Source organism: Dipodomys merriami, unplaced genomic scaffold (genome assembly GCF_024711535.1).
Source record: "Dipodomys merriami isolate MVZ:Mamm:240054 unplaced genomic scaffold, mDipMer1.0.p SCAF_6, whole genome shotgun sequence".
Classification (NCBI taxonomy): Eukaryota; Metazoa; Chordata; class Mammalia; order Rodentia; family Heteromyidae; genus Dipodomys; species Dipodomys merriami.
This window is the reverse complement of record NW_027206179.1, coordinates 20843898-20863520: the sequence shown is the minus strand read 5'-3', so window position 1 is coordinate 20863520 and position 19623 is coordinate 20843898. Positions and strand designations below refer to the sequence as shown.

At 36.9% G+C, this 19623-nt stretch overlaps 2 protein-coding genes across 2 annotated transcripts in view; one reads left to right on the top strand and one right to left on the bottom strand.

The window, feature by feature from the left end:
- The window catches only part of Ubac2 (UBA domain containing 2), a 131340-nt gene that overhangs the window by 12173 nt on the left and 99544 nt on the right, over positions 1–19623 (top strand). Inside the window, exons 2-4 of the mRNA XM_070002689.1 lie at positions 3571–3698; positions 9082–9201; positions 10404–10513. Coding sequence (XP_069858790.1) covers positions 3571–3698; positions 9082–9201; positions 10404–10513 — 358 coding nt within the window. The remainder of the gene's footprint in view (positions 1–3570; positions 3699–9081; positions 9202–10403; positions 10514–19623) is intronic.
- Gpr18 (G protein-coupled receptor 18) lies at positions 13157–18999 on the bottom strand. The gene is made up of 2 exons (XM_070002690.1): positions 18753–18999; positions 13157–16381 (listed from the first exon to the last, which is right to left on the bottom strand). Exon 2 carries the CDS (start codon positions 16344–16346, stop codon positions 15345–15347), a length of 1002 nt encoding a protein of 333 aa, XP_069858791.1. The 5' UTR covers positions 16347–16381; positions 18753–18999; the 3' UTR covers positions 13157–15344.

The window sequence follows — 19623 nt, the reverse complement described above, 5'->3', positions numbered from 1 at the left end:
TAACTTTATGAAATATCAAAACATCTCACTATCAATTCTTATGGGAACCCTGAGAAGCTTACCAAGTAGTTAAATAGTCAGAAATGGGAACCCAATCTTGTGGTAGGATATGATGGCCCCCGCTTCTTAACAGTGTGAACCACACTGGGTTTTTTTTTTGACATGTATTTTTATATGGCAGACTTTGGGCAGGCAGAGGTGCTGGTTGCTGCTTCCCCAATTAGTGTTTAGCTAGGCTGCATCTTGCTGTAGCAGCCCACATGGCTAAGCTTTGCAAAACCTGTGGTTAGTGTCTTCAGGGCTCAAGCAATCACATTTTTATTAAGATAAAATTCATATAACTTAAAACTCATCATTTTAATGAGTTTGAAATGAGCACCTGATGGCTTCTAGCACATTTATATTGTTAGTAAGAAAGATCAACTCCATGTAATTCCAGAACATTTCATTATCCCACAAAGAAACCTAGTCCCATTATGCACTTGCTCCTCATTCCCTCCTCCTCCTCTCTCTCTGATGCCCACTCATCTGCTTTCTTTCTACATACTCTTATATTTTGGACATTTCATATAAACCCAGTCATGCATTATGTGACTTTTTGGGTCTGGCTTTCACTTAGCATAGTTTTTGAGATCTACTTTTTCTATGGCTGAATAATACTCGGTTGTGTGAATATACCACATTTTGTTTATCAATTCATTTGTTGGTAGCCATTGGGTTGCTTTTGCTTGTCATGATAATACTGCTTTGAACATTTGTATACAGATCTTTGTTTGGCCATCTCTTTCCAGATCATGGGTCTATGCCCATGAATGGAATTAATGAGTCATATGGAATAAATACATATATGTGAAGAAAACTGAAGCTTCCATTGCTCAGAATTGAATATAGGTCGTCACATGCACAATCATGGTGCTTCCACATACACACTGTGGATGCACTAACTACTAAGGGTTAGATCAGAGAATCTTTGATGAGAAGAGTATGCAGCCACCTCTTATTGGGGTTCCAGTTTAGATGTTTGCAGGACCTTACCAGGGAGGAAATAGCTATGTTATTTTTGTATGCTTACACAAGTGCAGTAACCACAGTAGCAACTGTAACTGGTAAGTCTATCCCTAGGGAATTTCTTCTTAATAAGATGCAGAATCTGAGATTGTCCCCTCAGGGTTGTTTCTCTGAGGTCTTGCCTACTGGTGAGCTGAGTGTTCCTCTGTATAAGGAGCTGTTCTCTGCTCATGGCAGCTCTAGCAAAGCATGAGGTATTTGGCCTCCCTACCTTTCATGTCACTGGAAAAGCAAAACTGAATGGAGCCCTGACTGTTAAAGCAGAGTGTGGGAACTGAGGCACAAAGTGAGGTCTTGTGGCCAACATGATTCACTTAGGCTGGTGGAGGAAAGTGGAAATACAAAAGTATGTTTGCTGGGAAAGCCTGGGCCTGGGTGGTATTTGGGAAACTTGTTTGTTTCAGTGCTTTTGGAAAAAAAAAAAAAACTGTTGAAGAGATGCTAAGATGAGAACTTTGGTTACAGTTGAGGACCCATGGAGTAGAACAGTGGGTGGTCGTGCTGGACAAGCAGATAGGCCCAGACTATGGAGTCCTGGGAAGAAGGCCAGGGCTTGTAATTCTTCCTTGGAGGTGACAAGTTGGGGGAGGCTGTTGATAAAGATTCATACGCATGTGCAGTTTTGCCTTGCAAGGTAATGCAGACACATGGCAATTATATAAACTGAAACTGGCTATTTTTATTATGGGAAACATTTGATTGCTCCATGACCTATGGAATATTTTGTCAAAACAACGTTTTTGTTTTGCTTCTTGTGCTGGTCCTGGGACTTGAACTTAGCCTAAGTGCTTTTGTGCTCAGGGCTAGCACTCTACCATTTGAGCCACAGTTCCATTTCCAGTTTTTTGGTGATTAATCAGAAATAAGAGTCTTATGAGTTTACTGCTTGGGTTGGCATTGAACCTTGATCTTCATATCTCAGCCTCCTCATTAGCTAGGCTTACAGGCCTAAGCCACTAGCATTCAGTAAAATAATGTTTTTTAATTGAAAAAACAAATCCAGTATAATGTATAGCTAGATGTGCATAAGGAAATGAAAATAGTTTAATATTTAGTGCACTGTAATTTATTTTTTTTAAAAAAGGCCTTCAGGATTAAAGTGGTTTATATCTTTGTAAAAGACTAGTTTAAATTGTCCTTGCTTTTTTTTATTGTATAACTTTATGATATGAGTATTCCTTTTTTTTTTTTTTTTGGCCAGTCCTGGGGCTTGAACTTAAGGCCTGGGCACTGTCCCTGAGCTTCGGGGCTAGCACTCTACCACTTGAGTCACAGCACCACTTCCAGCTTTTTCTGCTTATATGGTACTTGAGGAATTGAACCCAGGGCTTCATGCATGTTAGGTAAGCACTCTACCACTAAGTCACATTCCCAGCCCATGAGTATTCTTTTTTAAATCTTACGAGTGCCCGATATGTTTCTGAGTTTGGCTAAAGTATCATGAAATCTGAGAGTCCATAATGTAAAGATTTATTTATTTATTTGTCAGTTGTGGGGCTTGAATCGTGGGCCTGAGCACTGTCCCTCAGGTCTTCAGCTCAAGGTTAATGCTCTACCACTTGAGCCACAGCACCACTTCCGTTTTCTGGTGGTTTATTGGCGATAAGAATCTCAGACTTTCCCGCCCCAGCTGGCTTTGAACCTCAATTCTCAGAGCTTAGCCTCCTGAGTAGCATGGTGTGAGACACTGTGCCCGGCTAATGTAAACATTTTTGTCAGCATCACTTCATCTTGTGTATCTTAATCCTTTCCATCACAATGACTAGTATTAATCTTATATTGCTTATATATTGCTGCTATAACATGCGATTAGAATCCCAGTGTCTGTATTAAAGCAAAGGCTGAGGTTCCATTAACTATTATGAAAAACCTTACTCAGACTCCTCTCACATTCATGGCAGAAAATCTTAAAATATCACTGCAGTTGGCAATGATAACCTCATTTAATTTCTTATAAAACAAATATATTTATGTGTGTGAGTATGCTACAGACCCAGGAGCTAAGTGCTCAGTCTGCTGGAAGAAACTTTGCTTCACGTTTTAGTAACCATTTTCTTGAAGGTGTTCTGTGGAGGTGTTCACATTTCCAGTGAAGCCCTCCCAGAGAATTCCATTTGTTTTCCTGTGTCTCTTGATCACTTAATTCTGCAGGCACATGTTTTAGTAAGAACTAAAAGTTGGAGCTTATGAGCTTTGTCTTTATTCTGGTTCAAGAAGTCAGTTTTCACCCGTGCCAGTATAATCCTAGCTACTCAGAAGGCTGAGATCTGAGGATCACCTTTCGAAGCCAGCCTGGGCAGGAGAGTGAGACTTTTATCTTCAATTAGCCACCAGAAAACAGGAAGTGGTGCTAGCCTTGATCAAAAAAGCTCAGGGACAGTTTCTCAGGCCGAGTTTGAGCCCCACAACTGACCGAAAAAAAAAAAATTCTTTTTCACCCATATGCTTTAAAAAAAAAACAAAACAAAACAATCATCCTGAATGTGTTTCCTTTCCTTTCAGACAAGGCACCTTTGTCAAAGAGTCTTTTGCTGGTCCCCGGTGCCCTGTCCCTAGTGCTTGCCCTCTTGCTGCCTCACTGTCAGAAGTTTTTTGTGTATGACCTCCATGCTGTCAAGAACGATTTCCAGGTAAGCACTGCTCCATTGGCCTCTGGGAGAAGGGATTATTTTCCCCCTTAGATTTGCTTTTTCTTCTTGTTATGTATTAGTCCTTCACAGTACCCAAATATGTAAAAATAATTTTTTAGTAGTATTGTTAATATGGACATATTCTTGTTTCAGCAAAGCAGATTTTATAATGAAGAAATTGCAATATTTCTTTCTGTATTTTGGCAGTGTTGGGGATTGAGCCTAGGGCTCCATGTGTGCTAGGCAAGCAATGTACCACTAGCATACCCTAAGTCCACACAGTATTTTATTGAACACACATCTGTTTCAGTTTTATTTTTTACTTGATGGAAATACATTGTATGATTTCAAAAGAATTTTTAGACAATGTTAAATCTTTTAGGTTTATTCTGCATATTCAAGGTCTCCAAATACTTGTCTCCATTTGGAATATTTGATTAGATAATGTAAAACTCTTTCAGCCATAACACACTGATGACTGATGTCACATTGATTAATGATTACTTTTATGGTGGTAATTAAACCAAGTAGAAAAGCTTATTGAAAATTCTGGTGTTGAGTTCTTACTTGTGAATTGGAGTGTTAATACATCTTATACAGTATGTAATCTGCCACTTCTTTGTTAAGGTTTTTGATTAGCCATTTTAATAATGAACTGTTCATAAAATGTAAATAGTGCCATTGCTTAGGTTGGCTTCACCAAATTCCAGTGAAGTTCTTTGAATTATTTATTCATGACATTCTTTTCTGTCAGAACAGAGTATAGCTTTGGTGCTCTGTTGGGTTATATAATGCCCTAGCTACACATTAGAGTTCTAGAGAAACTTAAAAAAGCTACATACAATATCTGGAAGCTATATATACATATACATATATATGGAAGAACCTAGAAAGTCACATTAGACCAGCTGAGTTAAAGAGCCTGGTCTGGGGTTTGGACACTGGTATTCTTTTAAAAGTTACTCCTGGGGATTGAGAAGGTAGCTCAGTGATAATAATCCTTGCCTAGTATGTGCAAGACCCTGGTTTGATTCCCAAATTATAAGAAAATAAAAACTATCTTCAGGGGATTTGAAAGGGCCCTTTAGTTTCTGGGATTAATCTAGTTCATCTGGCTGAATACTACATCATGGCACCTGTGTCTTCAAGGTGTCAAGGGTTCATAAGAACTACTACAAGAGCTGAAGAATTTTCATTCTTCCCTGGAAATTCTACAAACACACACACACACATACACACACACACACACGCACGCACGCACGCACGCACACATGCACGCACGCGCGCACTAATACCATAAGACACAAATGTGTGTTAGTCCCTCAAATAGGGGAGAAATGAAATTGGAACTAACTACTGCAGTGTGGAATAGTCCTGGAAAGCTCAGGGTTGTATTTTTAGTTTGATTTAGAAGAAAGGATAACTGTGATTTAACAGAAAGAGAGAAGTATTTTGCTTCAGGAAGCCATAGGTACTTCAGACTCTAGACTACAGTACAGACTGATGAAGACTGATGTAGGCTTGAAATCTTGAAGGACAATCAGTAAAAGGCTTTATTTTGTGGGTTCTGAGTTCACAAGATTCTGGCAGTTGAGGTAGAGATACTGCCTTCAGATTTTTTTTTTTTGTCTCAGTTGAGTTCAAGCCAGTGATCATTTTTTAAGGAGTAAGAGTTATTTTCATAATAATTCTTTTTTTTGGCCAGTCCTGGGGCTTAAACTCAGGGCTTGGGTACTGCCCCTGAGCTTCTTTTGCTCAAGGCTAGCACTCTACCCCTTGAGCCACAGTGCCACTTGCGGGTTTTTCTGTGTATGTGGTACTGAGGAATAGAACCCAGAGCCTCATGCATGCTAGGCACTCTACCACTAAGCCACATTCCCAGCCCCATAGTAATTTTTTTTCGAAGTATTTGAAATAGGAATTTTCTTTTTTTTTTTTTATTGTGAAAATACCGTACAGAGGAGTTACAATTACATGGGCAAAGTAATGAGTACATTTCTTATCAAGCATGGTTGCCTCCTCCTTTGTTTCCCCTTCCCATCCCTTCCCATCCCCCATCCTCCTCCCTCCCCCTTGGATAATTTTTAATACCTACACCAGGTCTCAAGTTTCCATGTCCTTCATTATGGTTACAAAACACAAATAATTTAAAATTAGCTATCAGTTTTCTTTGCAATAATAACAACAACAAACCAGAACAAAATTGTTGAGGTTCTAGAAACACAATTTGTTGTATTTTAGTAATTGTAAAGTTTTAATTTTCTAATTCTAATGTTTTCCTGGTGGTTGGTAGCTTTATAAGTACTTTTACTACAATGTAGAATGTGGGGAGAGAGGATTTAGAGATGGTTATTGTGTGTGCGTGCATATACGTGTGTGCTTGTTGTACTAGGGTTGAACTTATAGGCAGGTACTCTTCTGCTGAGCTACATTTCTAGACCTTTTTACTTCTGACTATTTTGAATTAGGGTCTCATGTTTCCTTCCTTCTTCCCTTCCTCCCTCCCTTCCTCCTTTCCTCCCTTCCTCTCTCCCCCCTCTCCCCTCCCCCTGTCTTTTCTTCCTTCCTTCCTTCCTTCCTTCCTTCCTTCCTTCCTTCCTTCCTTCCTTCCTTCCTTCCTTCCTTCCTTCTTTCCTTCCTACCTTCCTCTCTCTCTCTCTCTCTCTCTCTCTCTCTCTCTGTCTCTCTCTCTCTCTCTCTCTTTCTTTCTTTCTTTCTCTTTCTTTCCTTGCTTCCTTGCGTCCTTGCGTTCTTGCTTTCCCTGCATCTGGACTACAGTTCTCCTATTTTATGCTTCCTACTGTAGCTAGAAGTTGGGAATACCATCAGTACAGGGTGAATGATGAATGAAGTTGGGACTAGTACAAGGTAGAATAGCCCTGGAAAGCTCATGGATGTGATTTTTCAGTTTGTTTTAGAAGGCTGTGCACTACTGCTCCTAAGTGTTACTTGAGAAAGACATCTTATGAAATGTTTTTGCCTACATTGGTCTCATCCATGATCCCCCTGATGTCAGCGCTGAGTCAATCCAGTATCCCTATATTTTGGAGTGTGTTGAAAATAGAGGCTCTATCTTGTGCCTTCTGTCTTGCTTAGGATAGAGACAGATGTGGACTATTTTGTAATAGCCTTCTCATTTATGTTATTATTTTACTGGGCAAGAAAGGAGGTGGTATGACTTAGACACTCAAATTCTTTGTGCTTTCTTCATGATGTTAAGGTAGGAATATTACCAATGCTCACAGCAGCATTATTCACACCTGTGTGTGGAAACAGCCCAATGTCTGTCAATAATTTAACAAAATGTGTGTACAGACAATAAAATATTATTCATTAGTAAAAGGATAAGATTCTAACCCATGCTTTTTTTAGTAAGCTTGAAAGCATACGAAATGAAATAAGCCAGGCAGACTTATGGAATTGTAATTGCTTTGTACATGTAGCTCCTTAGTAGTAATAATAATAATTAAGCCAAGAATACATACCATAAGATTTCATTTATATGAAACACCTAGAAAAGGCAAATTTGTGGAGAAAGAAAGTAAAACAGGTCACCAGTGGCTTTGGAAAAGGAAATGGGGAGTTAGTGCTAAATGGGTGCAGAGTTTCTGTCATGAATGTTAGAAACATTCTGGAAATGGTCAGTGGTGATGGATATACAAAACTGTTAAATATGAATACTACTGAATCATAGATTTTAAAATAGTTAAAATGAGCTGGGTGCAAGTGGCTCCCAGTAAGGGTTCTGTACAGGGTCAGATAGTCCTGGAAAGCTGTAATCTTATCTGTTTGAAAAGCTGAAATCAGGATTGTGGTTCCATACCAGATGGAGAAGAAAGCCCATAAGATTCCATCTCAGTGGAAGAAGCTGAGTGTGGTGGTACAGTCTTGTCATACCAGCTAGGTAGCAAGTGGAAAATAGAAGTATGGCAGTTCAGATGTACACTCAGGCAGGAAATTGAGACCCTATCTGAAAAATAATGAGTGCAAAAAAGAGCTAGTGGTGTAGCTGAACAGTAGAGCACCTACCTACATAGTAAATTGAGGCCCTGAGTTCAAACACCAGTTACCACCAAAAATAAAAAAGTTAAAATTGTGAACTTCGTTTGCCATTTGCCACAACAAAAGTTCAAAGGAAGGATTAGTTTAATTTGTTTTACTGGCCTCATATGGTAATCATGAAAGGAAAATAAGATTAGAATGTTTTGGAAATATTACTGGGATAATCTAAAAATAGGGAAAATGGTAAAGACTGTAAAGACTTTTAGTAGCTCTTTCTTTGTATATTGATTTTTCTACATTTTAGGTGGATTCCACCATATTTCCATACATGTATATAAAGTATTATATTCATAAACCATCCTCATCATTTCTGTCTGTCCTCTTTCTCCCTCACACTGGTCCCTTCCTTTTCCCAAATAGTCCCCTTCTACTTTCTTTGTTTTTTGTTTTTTTACTTGAGATCTCATAAAAGCAAACATGTCATATTTGTTTTTCTGAATCCGGTTTATTTTGCTTAACATGATCTCCAGTTCCATCTGTTTTCTTACACATTACATTTCATTCTTTTTTTAATGGCCAAATAAAATATGATTATGTATATATATCACAGTTTCTTTTATATTTCCTTGTTTCTTTTTTTTACCCAGTCAGAAATTGATTTAAAAATATGGGAATATTACCAAATTTAATAACATTTGACCATAGTTCCATAAATTGTCTGCTATGTAGTTGCTGTGAAGTAGTTTGGTCATTAAGATTAAGCTGAGAAATGTGTATTTTTTTAGTTTATTACTAAATTGTATATCAGTTACAGCTATTGTTTTAAATTTTAAATTCAGTAGCCAAAAATGAACATAAGAGGGCTGGGAAGGTGGCTCAGTGGTAGAGTGCTTGCCTTGCATGCATGAGGCCCTGGGTTCGATTCCTCAGCACCATATAAGCAGAAAAAGCTGGAAGTGGTGCTGTGGCTCAAGTGGTAAAGCACTAGCCTTTAGCTGAAGAGCTGAGGGACAGCGCCCAGGCCCAGAGTTCAGGCACCATGACTGGCAAAAAAAAAAAGGAAAGAAAAAATGAACATAAGATTTTTAAAATCTTACCAAATAAATTTTTTCACAGGAACTTTTCTTAATGAGAATTCATTCTGTTCTAAGAAGCAAAGTTTTAGGTACCTTTTGTTCTGTTGTTGGAAAGAATGGTTAGTATGAGACTATTGAGCTTATTTCTTAAAGTTACATCCATTTAGTTTTCTTTTTGTGTATCCTTTGTAGTATTGCTTAGAGTATATAAATAAGCAGTATAAAGTAAACAATAAATTTGCTAAAGCAGAGACCTGGACAAATCTTACTCTTATTTATTGTTCTTTTTTTAAATTTCTATCTAGATTTGGAGGTTGATATGTGGAAGAATAATTTGCCTTGATTTGAAAGATACTTTCTGCAGTAGTTTGCTTATTTATAATTTTAGAATATTTGAAAGAAGATATGGAAGCAGAAAATTTGCAGTAAGTTTTTATGTATTTTGCTCTATTACTTAGGTTCTTAAAAAGCCATTCATTTATACATCTATCTATTTATCATCCATACATCCATCTATACATCTATCTATCCATCTATCATGAGGACCGAACCCTGGACCTTGTTCATGCTAGCATATGTGTTCCACCACTGAGCTCCATCCCTATTCCAAGTCCTTTAAAAAGTTTTTGTTATTTCTTTTTCTTTTCTTGGCAGTACTAAGGATTGAACTCAGGGCCTCTTGCTTGCTAGGTAGGCACTCTGCCACTTGAGCTATGTCTCCAGCCCCTCTTTGCGTTGATCTTGCTTTATGCTGGGGCTGTGGGCCTCCTACTTATGCTTCCGTGTGTTCCTGAAAATAACAGGTGAGCACTATTGTTTCCAGCCATTGCTTCCCTTGTAGCTGGAGTAACAGGCACTAGCTACTATAACCGGACATTGGTTCAGATGGAATCTTGTGAACATTATTGTGCCCAGGCTGGCTTTGAACCACAGTCCTCTGATCTGTATCTCCCCAGTGGCTTGATTACAAGTTTGAGCCACTATGTGCAGCCTGTTTATGTACTTATAAAAATTGTGAGATAGGAGAGTCTTGCTAAATTCCCCAGGCTGGCCTTGTATTTATAATCCAATTGCCTCAGATTTCTGAGTAGCTGGGACTATAGGCATGTGATACTATGCCCAACCCCTATTTTAAAATAGATTTTATTTTTATTTTTTTTAGATTTTATTTTTTTAAAACTTGGTTTATTACTTATAATCACCTTTTAAGTTATATTTTCTTATATCTGATTTGGGCATTAGCCAAAGGAAAGTTTAATATTTAAAACAGTACCATAATAACAAAATGATGGTAATGAGAATAGCAGTAATAACATACAATATTAGTTGTAAATAGGTAATAAAACTTTTACTTAGGACTTTGGAATAAAATTCTTTTATTTGACCTAATAGTTTTTGTGTTGCTAGTTAAAATATATTTTGGCACAAACACCACTTCTCCCACATATATAGGAATTGTGGAAGCTAATGTACTTGCATAATACTATTTTATTCTCCAAGTTTTAAAATCTGTCTAATAAAAATGAATAACAAAATGTTTATATACCTAAGCTTATTTTAATTAAATATATGTTAAATTTGTTTCTAGGTGATTTATTGCTCACATTTCTTCTGCTTTATTTTTTAGTCCTTTTTGTTGGGTGCCTGGGTTTTGTCGGCCCTGTTTGATTTTATCCTCGTTGAAGCCATGCAGTATTCATTGGGTATCACGGTGGCCAGTAATTTGCCTTCTGGATTGTAAGTAGCTCTTAAAGATTGACTTAATGTATCACTCTTAGATCTAATTGAAGGATTATTCACAAAAGTCACTAAAACAATATTTAGATATAGGTTAGCCATAGTTGTTTTTGTTTAAAAAAAAAAAATCCAGTATATGTTTACATGTTCATTTTGTATTACTTCTTTTTTGTTTGTTTATCTTTTTTTTTTTTTTTTTTTGTGGTTCTAGGAATTGCACCCAGGGCCTGGAGCTTGCTAGGAAAATTTTCTACCTCCTGAGCTATTTCCTTTTGTTTATATTTGTAATTTATTTTGTGAGAAAGGGTCTCAATAACTTTACCCAGGCTAACCTCAAAATTGCAATTATTTTGCCTATTCCAGCCAAATGTTTGGTATTGTAAGTATGTACCGCCACACCTGGATTAATTATTCCTTCAGGTCTAAAATTCTGTGTTTTAAAATTTTAAGTGTTTTTAAAAGTTTTCCAGACCATGGACATAATACATGTCTTTTTCTTTTAACAACTTTTTTATTACATTCATTAGTTGGCAAAAGGTGAGGTTTCATTGTGGCATTTTGAGGCATAGTTCATTATGAAGCCCAGGCTGGCCTAGAGTTTGTGATCCTCTTGCCTCATTCTCAGTGATGGAATTATAGGCATGTGCCATCACACCTGACTTAGAATTGTTAATGAATCTTGTTCAGCTCTTGAAGATAGAAATTGTATGTATTTTATGTTGTTAATTTTGTCTTTGAATTTTATGAGCTATTAAATAAACAAATTCAGTTAGATTAAGAAACAAAATAAATTTGTATGAAATTAAATGTGTCAAGAATGTCTATGTTTATATACATGTTTATATACTTTTTTTATATACATTTTTTTTCTTTTCTTTCTTTCTTTTTTTTTTGGTTGGTCATGGGGGCTGAACTCTGGGCCTGGGCGCTGTGCCTCAGCATTTCAGCTCAAGGCAAGCGCTCTACCACTTGAGCCACACAGCCACTTCTGGCTTTTTTCTGCTTATGTGGTACTGAGGAATCAAACCCAGGGCCTCATGCGTGCAAGGCAAACACTCTACCACTGAGCCAACTTCCCAGCCTTATATACATTCTCTAAAGGTGAAACTGCCAGATGCTGGTGGCTCACAGCTGTAATTTTAGCCACTCAGAGGGCTGAGATCTCAGGATCAGATTTCAAAGCTAACCTGGACACAAAACTTCATGAGATTCTTATCTCCTTTTAACTACCAAAAAGCTTGAAGTGGAGATGTGGCTCCAGTGACAGAGCACCTTGAGCAAAAATGCCAAGTGAGAGAGAGAGGCTCTGAATTCTAGCCCCAGTCCTAGCACAAAAAAATAAAATAAATAAAATAAAGGTAAAACAGTATACTGGTTACAACTTTTTACTCAGTCTTCAGTGACCAACCTAGCTTAGAGTGTATATTTCCATATTGTTTTAGTATTTATTTTAGCAACACAAATATTATGCTTTAATACAGATGGAATAACTAGTAGTAAGAGTCAGAGTTTTGTACTTGTAAATGTTCTTAACACATCTGTGAATTAAATATATGAAATTGTTTGGTAGATAAGATGGTAGGAAATTATAGATCTTGGTATTTAAAGTTCTTTGAGTGCTAATTTTGGCCTTGTTTTCAAGGCCGAAGTTAACTTACTTTGGAGCCCTGTTTTAAATGTATATTTGATGATCCAGTAGCTTTCACACTTACATTGATAGTATTTCATTATAATTGCACTTCATGAAGTTGCTGGGTTATAATAGACATGATTGTCGATGAATGTAGACCTTTAGTTGTTTTAATGTACTATACTAACACGTTGAGTAGAGATAGGAAGTTCTGTGTGATAGTTATCACACAGGTTTATTGATTGCCATGGGTTTTAAGTGTAATTAAACTGAGATGTGTATGCTGACTGCTTTGTGAGAGAAGTGTACTCACTGGGAAGTATTTGGTGTAATTCTGGAAAAAAAGCTTACTGTGAATTCTGGAAGAGTGAGTGTGTGTCCATGTGTGCTTGTATTAGAATAAATCTTGAGATGAATAGTAAGATAGTTCTTAGCTCTTATTTTTACTGTCCCTTTGATGACACAGTACAAAGGATTGGATGACAGTGGAATCATCATATTTACTTTGCTATAAAATCATATTCATTGGTGCATGAAAAAGTCTGATTTGGAGTTGGTGGAAATTTTTTACTTTTTTTTTTTTTTGGTCATGGGGCTTGAACTCTGGACCTGGGCACTTTCCCTTAGTTCTTCAGCTGAAGGCGAGTATTCTACCCCTTGAGCCACAGTGCTTCTTCGAGTTTTCTAGTGGTTTATTGAAGATAAGAGTCTCACAGACTTTCCTGCTCTGGCTGGCTTTGAACCGCAATCCTCAGATCTCAGCCTTCTGAGTAGCTAGGATTACAGGTGTGAGCCACCGGTGCCCAGCAATTTTTTATTAACTTTTAAGAGAGAGAAATATTTAAATCTCTGTAGCAAGAGTTGGGAGTCCTGAATAAATTAATAAATAATAATATTATCTTTGAAAGAAACAAATGTTAATTCAGCCATTTTCTGAGTGAGAATATATTTCTTTTTCTTTTCAAGTCACAAAACATTCTAGTATGGCTTTTTATAATCTTAAATCTTTCTCAAATAGACTTCTTGAAACATCATTACTTCAGCAAATAAACTTTTTAATATTAAACTTCTGTACCAAAGCTTCAGAAACAAAAGAAAAAAGGCAAACTGTTCTTTACGATTTTCATTGTGTTTCACAAAACAGCTTTCTTATCAAAGCCAAATTTATTTGTCTTCTTACAGTTTTTCCTATACAATTCTGTTTCCTTTCTTTTTCTTTTTTTACTTTAACATTACTGAATTTCTCTAGTATACATCTCAAGTTCTAATTGTAAATCCATCAGTCATCCTGTTTGACCTTTCATAGCACATCAAATGCTTTTAACCTCTTTTAATCCCAATCTCATGAGGCCACCTGCTTTGTGAATGCCAGCATGTTCTCTCTTGGTTCTTTTGACCTTTCCTGCTGTTTTCTGGCCTTTTCTCGAGCCTATTCCCTGTGGTTCCTTTGGGCTATTTCTTCTACTGCTGTGACTTCAAGGATAGTTCACACCTGTTGTTTTCTAGCCCCCTGTTTCCAGCCCATTCTATTTTTCTGATCTTTCTGAAGTCTTAATTCTTATTGCCTAAACTTTTCTTAACAGTAATCTTTCCTTGCTTAGATTTTTACAGTAATTCTTGAACTTGTCTTTCTATCAAAGCATCCCATACATTGTCAGGATTTTTTGTTTTGTTTTGTTTGTTTTCTCCCCTAAAGGACAAGATTGACCAGGCCAGCCCTCATTTTTAAACCACATGCAGCCTTCTTCTGTTTAGATGAAGTCTCCTGGGTTTTTCTGCTCATCTGTCCTGGAATCATAATCCTTCTAATCTCAGCCTCCGATATAGCTATGAATTGGGGAGTCTTTTGATCTTTCCTGCCTGGATTGGTTTCAAAAAGGATTCTCAGATCTCAGTCTCCTGAGGATTACAGTCATGAGCCACCAGTGCCTGGCTCCTAGCCTTGATTTTTCAATACTGTATCTTCCTAATTGCTCATGCTGACCTTGAATTTGTGACCCTTCTGCCTCTACCTTCCAAGGTCTGGGATTATAGATGTCTGATAACATACCTGGATCTCTTTATGTTTAAAACAGAAGAGTTAGACCAGATCATCTAAGTGCTAAAATGTTATTTTATGATTAGAATACCTTGTGATTTTCTTTTTTCTTTCTTAAAATCTGAATTTACTCATGTTAGTTTTAGAAATCCATTAATAACCAATACATATATTTAGTTTTTAGTCTCATTAGGAAGTGATCAAATTAAGCATAATAAAGATGATTTAGCATAGAGTAAGCCGTAATTGAATTATTTATTTTACTTTCATATTATTTAAAATAATCCTTTTACATATTACAGCTTTTCCTGTTTTTGTGATTTTTTTTAGAGGGTAGAGAATTTACTTTATGGAGAAATTTAAAAGCCAGGCTAGCTTAAGAACCTAAAATCCCTGGACAATGCTATTTATACTGTGACATATATCCTGGAACACAATCTGTGTAATGTACTTTTTAACTACACAAAACAAAGTGTCAATATTAGAGAAAGGTATTTCACCACATATTACACATTGTCACAGATTAGATTGTTGGGTAGAAATAGGATTTCAGGCTTGTCTCCTGTTAGGTTTGGTGTATAATAAATTCTAAGGAATGTTTGTTGGGTGACTGTAGTCTGTTTTCACAAAAAATGAATTCATAGTAAGGGAGGGCCATAGCATGGCCTTTCTCGACCCTTCTGTTGCTTGTTTTATAGCAATGAACAGTGATGAGTTGAACATAAGTGTTTTTGTAAAAATGCTAAAAGTTTATCACATAAAATAGTGAATTTGAACCTCAAATCCTGAGTGTTAACTAGACAAAAAAGAGGTGCATCAAAGTAGAAATAATGTAATCAGATTATTTTGAACTGTAGCTGAATTTTCCCCCTCATATCAGTCATTACACAGAATTAATCCAAAATGTTAGCACAATTATCTGAGCAGATAAGCTTGACTATGAAATAAAGTTTGAGTGTTTTTTTCTAATGATTCATGAAAATGTTTAATACAAGTTTTACAATAAAATTGAGTGTATTAGAATGCTCTATATGTAATCATGCCACAATAATCCGTAAAAGGTTTTAAAGTTTTTGTTGTTTTAATGAGAGAAGGGACTTGGTAATACCTATCTGGAATAGGAAAGTGAATTTTAAAGAGATAGAGAAAACCAGCTTTCTACTCTACAACATCTCACTGGTCATATTGCTCAATGACCGTAAACTACTGGATCGGAAACTTTTTCTGCGCACACTCCGAAGGTAATTGCGGTATAACATGACACTAATGACTCTAGCTTGAAATTGTTTGGAAACAATGTAGTAAAGAATCACATCCAGACATGTGCTGAGGTTCATGAGGAAGGTGGTAAAGGCTCCCCAGGGGTTGTAACTGTTTTCTCCACCATCCAGCATCAGGAAAGCAAAACAGATGTGGAAGGGCACGAAGCAGATGAGCACCTGCACCAGGAGTGTGATGATGATCCTTATGGACTTCTCCTTGACCTTAGGTTTCAGCTTAGATGTCCTTCCACGCAGGAGACTGTGAATAATGACCACATAGCACCCAATCATGATGAACAGAGGAACCAAGAAAAAAAATATCAGTCGAGTGAAGTTTAGCACATTGACAGCTTTGAAGTGGATGATGTCAGAAATCTTCAGGCAGGTGGCAGGGGAGGAAGCTTTATCTGGGTCTTCATAGAGTAGTAGCAGAGGGACCATGATCATTAGGGTCATTGTCCAGATTCCCACACAGGCAAGCACAGCTTTGCATGTCTTCTTGAGCTCTTTGGCATATTTGGGCTGTACTATGGCCATGTATCTGTCGGCACTAATAAAAGCAAGAAGCCATAGAGCAATGCTTGGATAAAACACTACAAGAACCCCAAGAATGTGGCAGAAGTACTCTCCAAATGGCCACTCACCTTTTGCATAGTAAAACATTCGGAAGGGCAAAGTCATGATAAATATCAAGTCCAGTAGTGCCACATTCATCATATAGATGGTTACAGTGGTTCTTTTCTTGGTGGTACAACTGAAAACCCATAATGCAGTGACATTAACGAACAATCCAATCAGGAAGATGCAGCTGTAGAAGACCAGAGCTGCAATTTTGTACTCATCTGGATGTGAACTGTTAGAAGGGCCAGGTTGATTGCTGTCTTGATTGCTTGTGATAGTCATCTTATAAATGACTGGTAGGCATGATACTTAAGACACTAAAAGTTGTTAAGAAAAATAGGCATAAAAACCTTTGGTTAGAAATAGATTCTTAATATTCTCATACTCATTTTGAGAACATTTTATGCTAAAAACCTAACGTGTGTCTTAGCTTTTATTGAAGAATGCGTTCCCTAGGGAGGATTTTCGTGAACTATTTTTTTCTTCAGTACTGACTGTCCCCTATGCATGCCAGGCAAGTGCTCTGTCACTGAAGCTAGCTACACTACATCCATTATTATGTAGTATCCGCTAAGTAAATGTCATAATACTGTGGCAGATTCATTCACGTTCACTGTTTTTGCTCAGCTTTATTCCCTGAAGAATAACCTTTTCTTTACAATTCTTTTCCTGTAGCATGAAATGCTTGCTTTAATGGAGGAAAGGCCAATCTGGATTTTAAAATCTTACAAAATGATTTGCCAGTTTTTATCATCTTCATTATGTTTAACTAGTTTATAGCTCGAATTAGTAATATCCAGAGAATAAAGTTTTACTCATTAAATACAAATTTTAAAGTGCATATTAAAAACTAATAAAAGCTGGGTTGTTGATAGCTCACACCTATAATCTTAGCTACTCAGGAGGCTGGGATCTGAGGATTGTGGTTTGAAGCCATCCTGGTCAGGAAAGTTCATTACACTCTTATCTCCAATAAACTATCCAGAAAAAGCCAGAAGTAGCACTGTGGCCCAACTTGTAGAGTACTAGCCTTGATAAAAAGAATCTCACAGACAGCATCTAGACCCTGAGTTAAAGCCCCAGGACCTACAATAAACAAACAAATAATGAAAGAACCATATAGCCAGCTAATTACTGAGCAGTCACAGTAGTTCACATGACAAAGCAGGAACTTCTTTTTCCCTCACTTTTCCACTGCCTATTGAGCACATGGTAGGTGCTCAGTAATAAAATGCTTAAGTAAAAAAGGAAAGAATGTTTGGTGAGGTCACCTATAACAGCTGTTCTCTGCTTGTCAGTGAATTGTTGTCCTGTTAAATCTTTTTTTTTTTATTTTGTAAGCAGTAATCACTTCATAGGATATATTATTTTTTTTTTAATTGTATTTTATTTTATTTGAGAACATACTGTACAGGGGGGCTACAATTACATGGGCAGGATAATGCATACATTTCTTACCAAGCATTGCAGCCTCCTCCTTTGTTTACCCTTCACTTCCCTTCCCTGCCTCCCCCCTAGGATATATTATATTCTCTTTAAATTGCCATATATCTAGAAACAGCACTGTTTTGTGTAATGGACGGTGTATACACTTGGAACCTAGGCTCTTGAACTGTGTTTAGCAGTTTCCTAAAGACTGAATTTTGCTGCCTTGGTGCTGCATAGAAAGCAGCACTTTGAAAATAAGTTATTGCTCTGCTGTTTATCAAATTAAGCAAAAGTAGATACTAAGAAGTCAGTCAATAACTTGATGTATAAGTAAAAAACTGATAAATTACCATAATAAAAAGGAAGTTATTGTAAATAACATTGACCCTAAGTGTGACATCCCGTTATCCAGGGTGCAACCTCAACTGGTTCAAAAAACATTTGCTGCAAAGAGATTGAACCTCTAGGCATCTCTGAAATATTGAGGTCCATGAAAAGGTTCTATAAGCATGTTCTTTTGTAGAGTGGCTCATCCATAATTCAGCCCTGGCTCTCATTAGTGAAGCTATGGGGAAGATTAACAGCCAAGTTGGTGGCACCATGGGCTGTTGATAGGAATTAATTTGAGCAATTCCTATGAATGAACACAAGACAGGGGTTTGTTTCCCTCTCCCCCATTTCCTTCCTTTCCAATTCCAGACTTCTTCAAATGGTTTGTCAAACATTTGGATTGAATACAATTCTAAAGTTTAGCTTTCCAAGTTGGGATACCTAGAGTGTTAACTTTTATGTAAGGAGTAAAGTACTGCATAGAAAGAGTAGATCTTTAGTATCATACAAAGGAGAATAACTTAAATCATGCATTTTACTCTCAACAGATTTTTAAATACTAACAATGGCAATGTAATGAATTGAGCTTTTTTTTTTCATTCATCCTCATCCCTATATTTACAAACTCTCTTGATTAAATCTTTTCCACCACTGGGCTCAAGCTCCTTTTTATGTAGTCCATTTGTTAACAGCTCTTGTATTCATTTGCTTCAGTTTAAAAAGAATATGAGTGATAGATGTCTTAAAAGCATTATATACTAATAATGTTTTTACATTATTAGTATAACATAACATATTTTAAGATCCTTCATCAACATAGTTTCTGTAATGTTTTAATAAAATAGAACAGTGATTTTCTTTAGCTTAATACTTATTTTCGAGCATTCCTTTCTAATAATGAAGTGCAAAAGTTAATTGACTGCTGCTTACCTCCTGCCCATCAAAGTGCCGCGTTAGATAGAGGTGAACATTTTCCAGTGTTCTGTAAAAGGGGATCTTGGAGTTGCCTGTGTTAAGATAGTTCTGCCTGGAAATGGAGCTTTTCAGAAATGCTTTATTTCTTTTGTCTTGGCCTCACTTGTTTCTTCAGAAGGCAGTTTCACATGCAGTGCTGGTTCTGGAGTAGTGGCTGTGATCGCTGCTGCTCTCTTTCAGGAAGTGCTCTGTGAAATAAGGCTTCTCAAGTTGAGACTTCACCCTGCATGTGGTTTTTCTCTTTCACAAGTGACTTGTTTGTGAAGTCATGTTTAGCATAGGCTCGTCTTGAAATGAAAGCATCTGTTTAAGAGCCATGTTAAAAGGGAACATTGTTTCAATTGATTATTTTGATGTTTAAAGTTTGCCCCCCCCCTTTTTTTGTGGTCCTGGGGCTCGAACTCTTGGCTTGGGCACTGTCCCTAAGCTTTTGTGTTCAAGGGCTTGAGCCACACCTCCACGTCTGGCTTTTTGCGGTAATTTGGAGATAAGAATCTGAGACTTAGGAAAGGCTGGTATCAAACTGTGATAATCAGATCTCAGCCTCCTGAGTGGCTATTTTATGGAAAGAGAAAGAGATTTGATGCTGGGCCAAAATGGGCTCAAAGTCTAACTTCTTTACTTTTCTAAGCTGAGTGACTTTACTTTTTGTTTCTACTTAGTTTCTATGCAATTAACATACATAATTCTCATTTGGAGGATGCTAGTCCAGAAAATGTTCTATGTACTTAACAAAGCACTTGGCATTTAGTAGATATTCCTACATTGTATCTTTATTAATAAGTCCCTAAAATCATACTATTAAATAATATTTATTGTTTAAAAT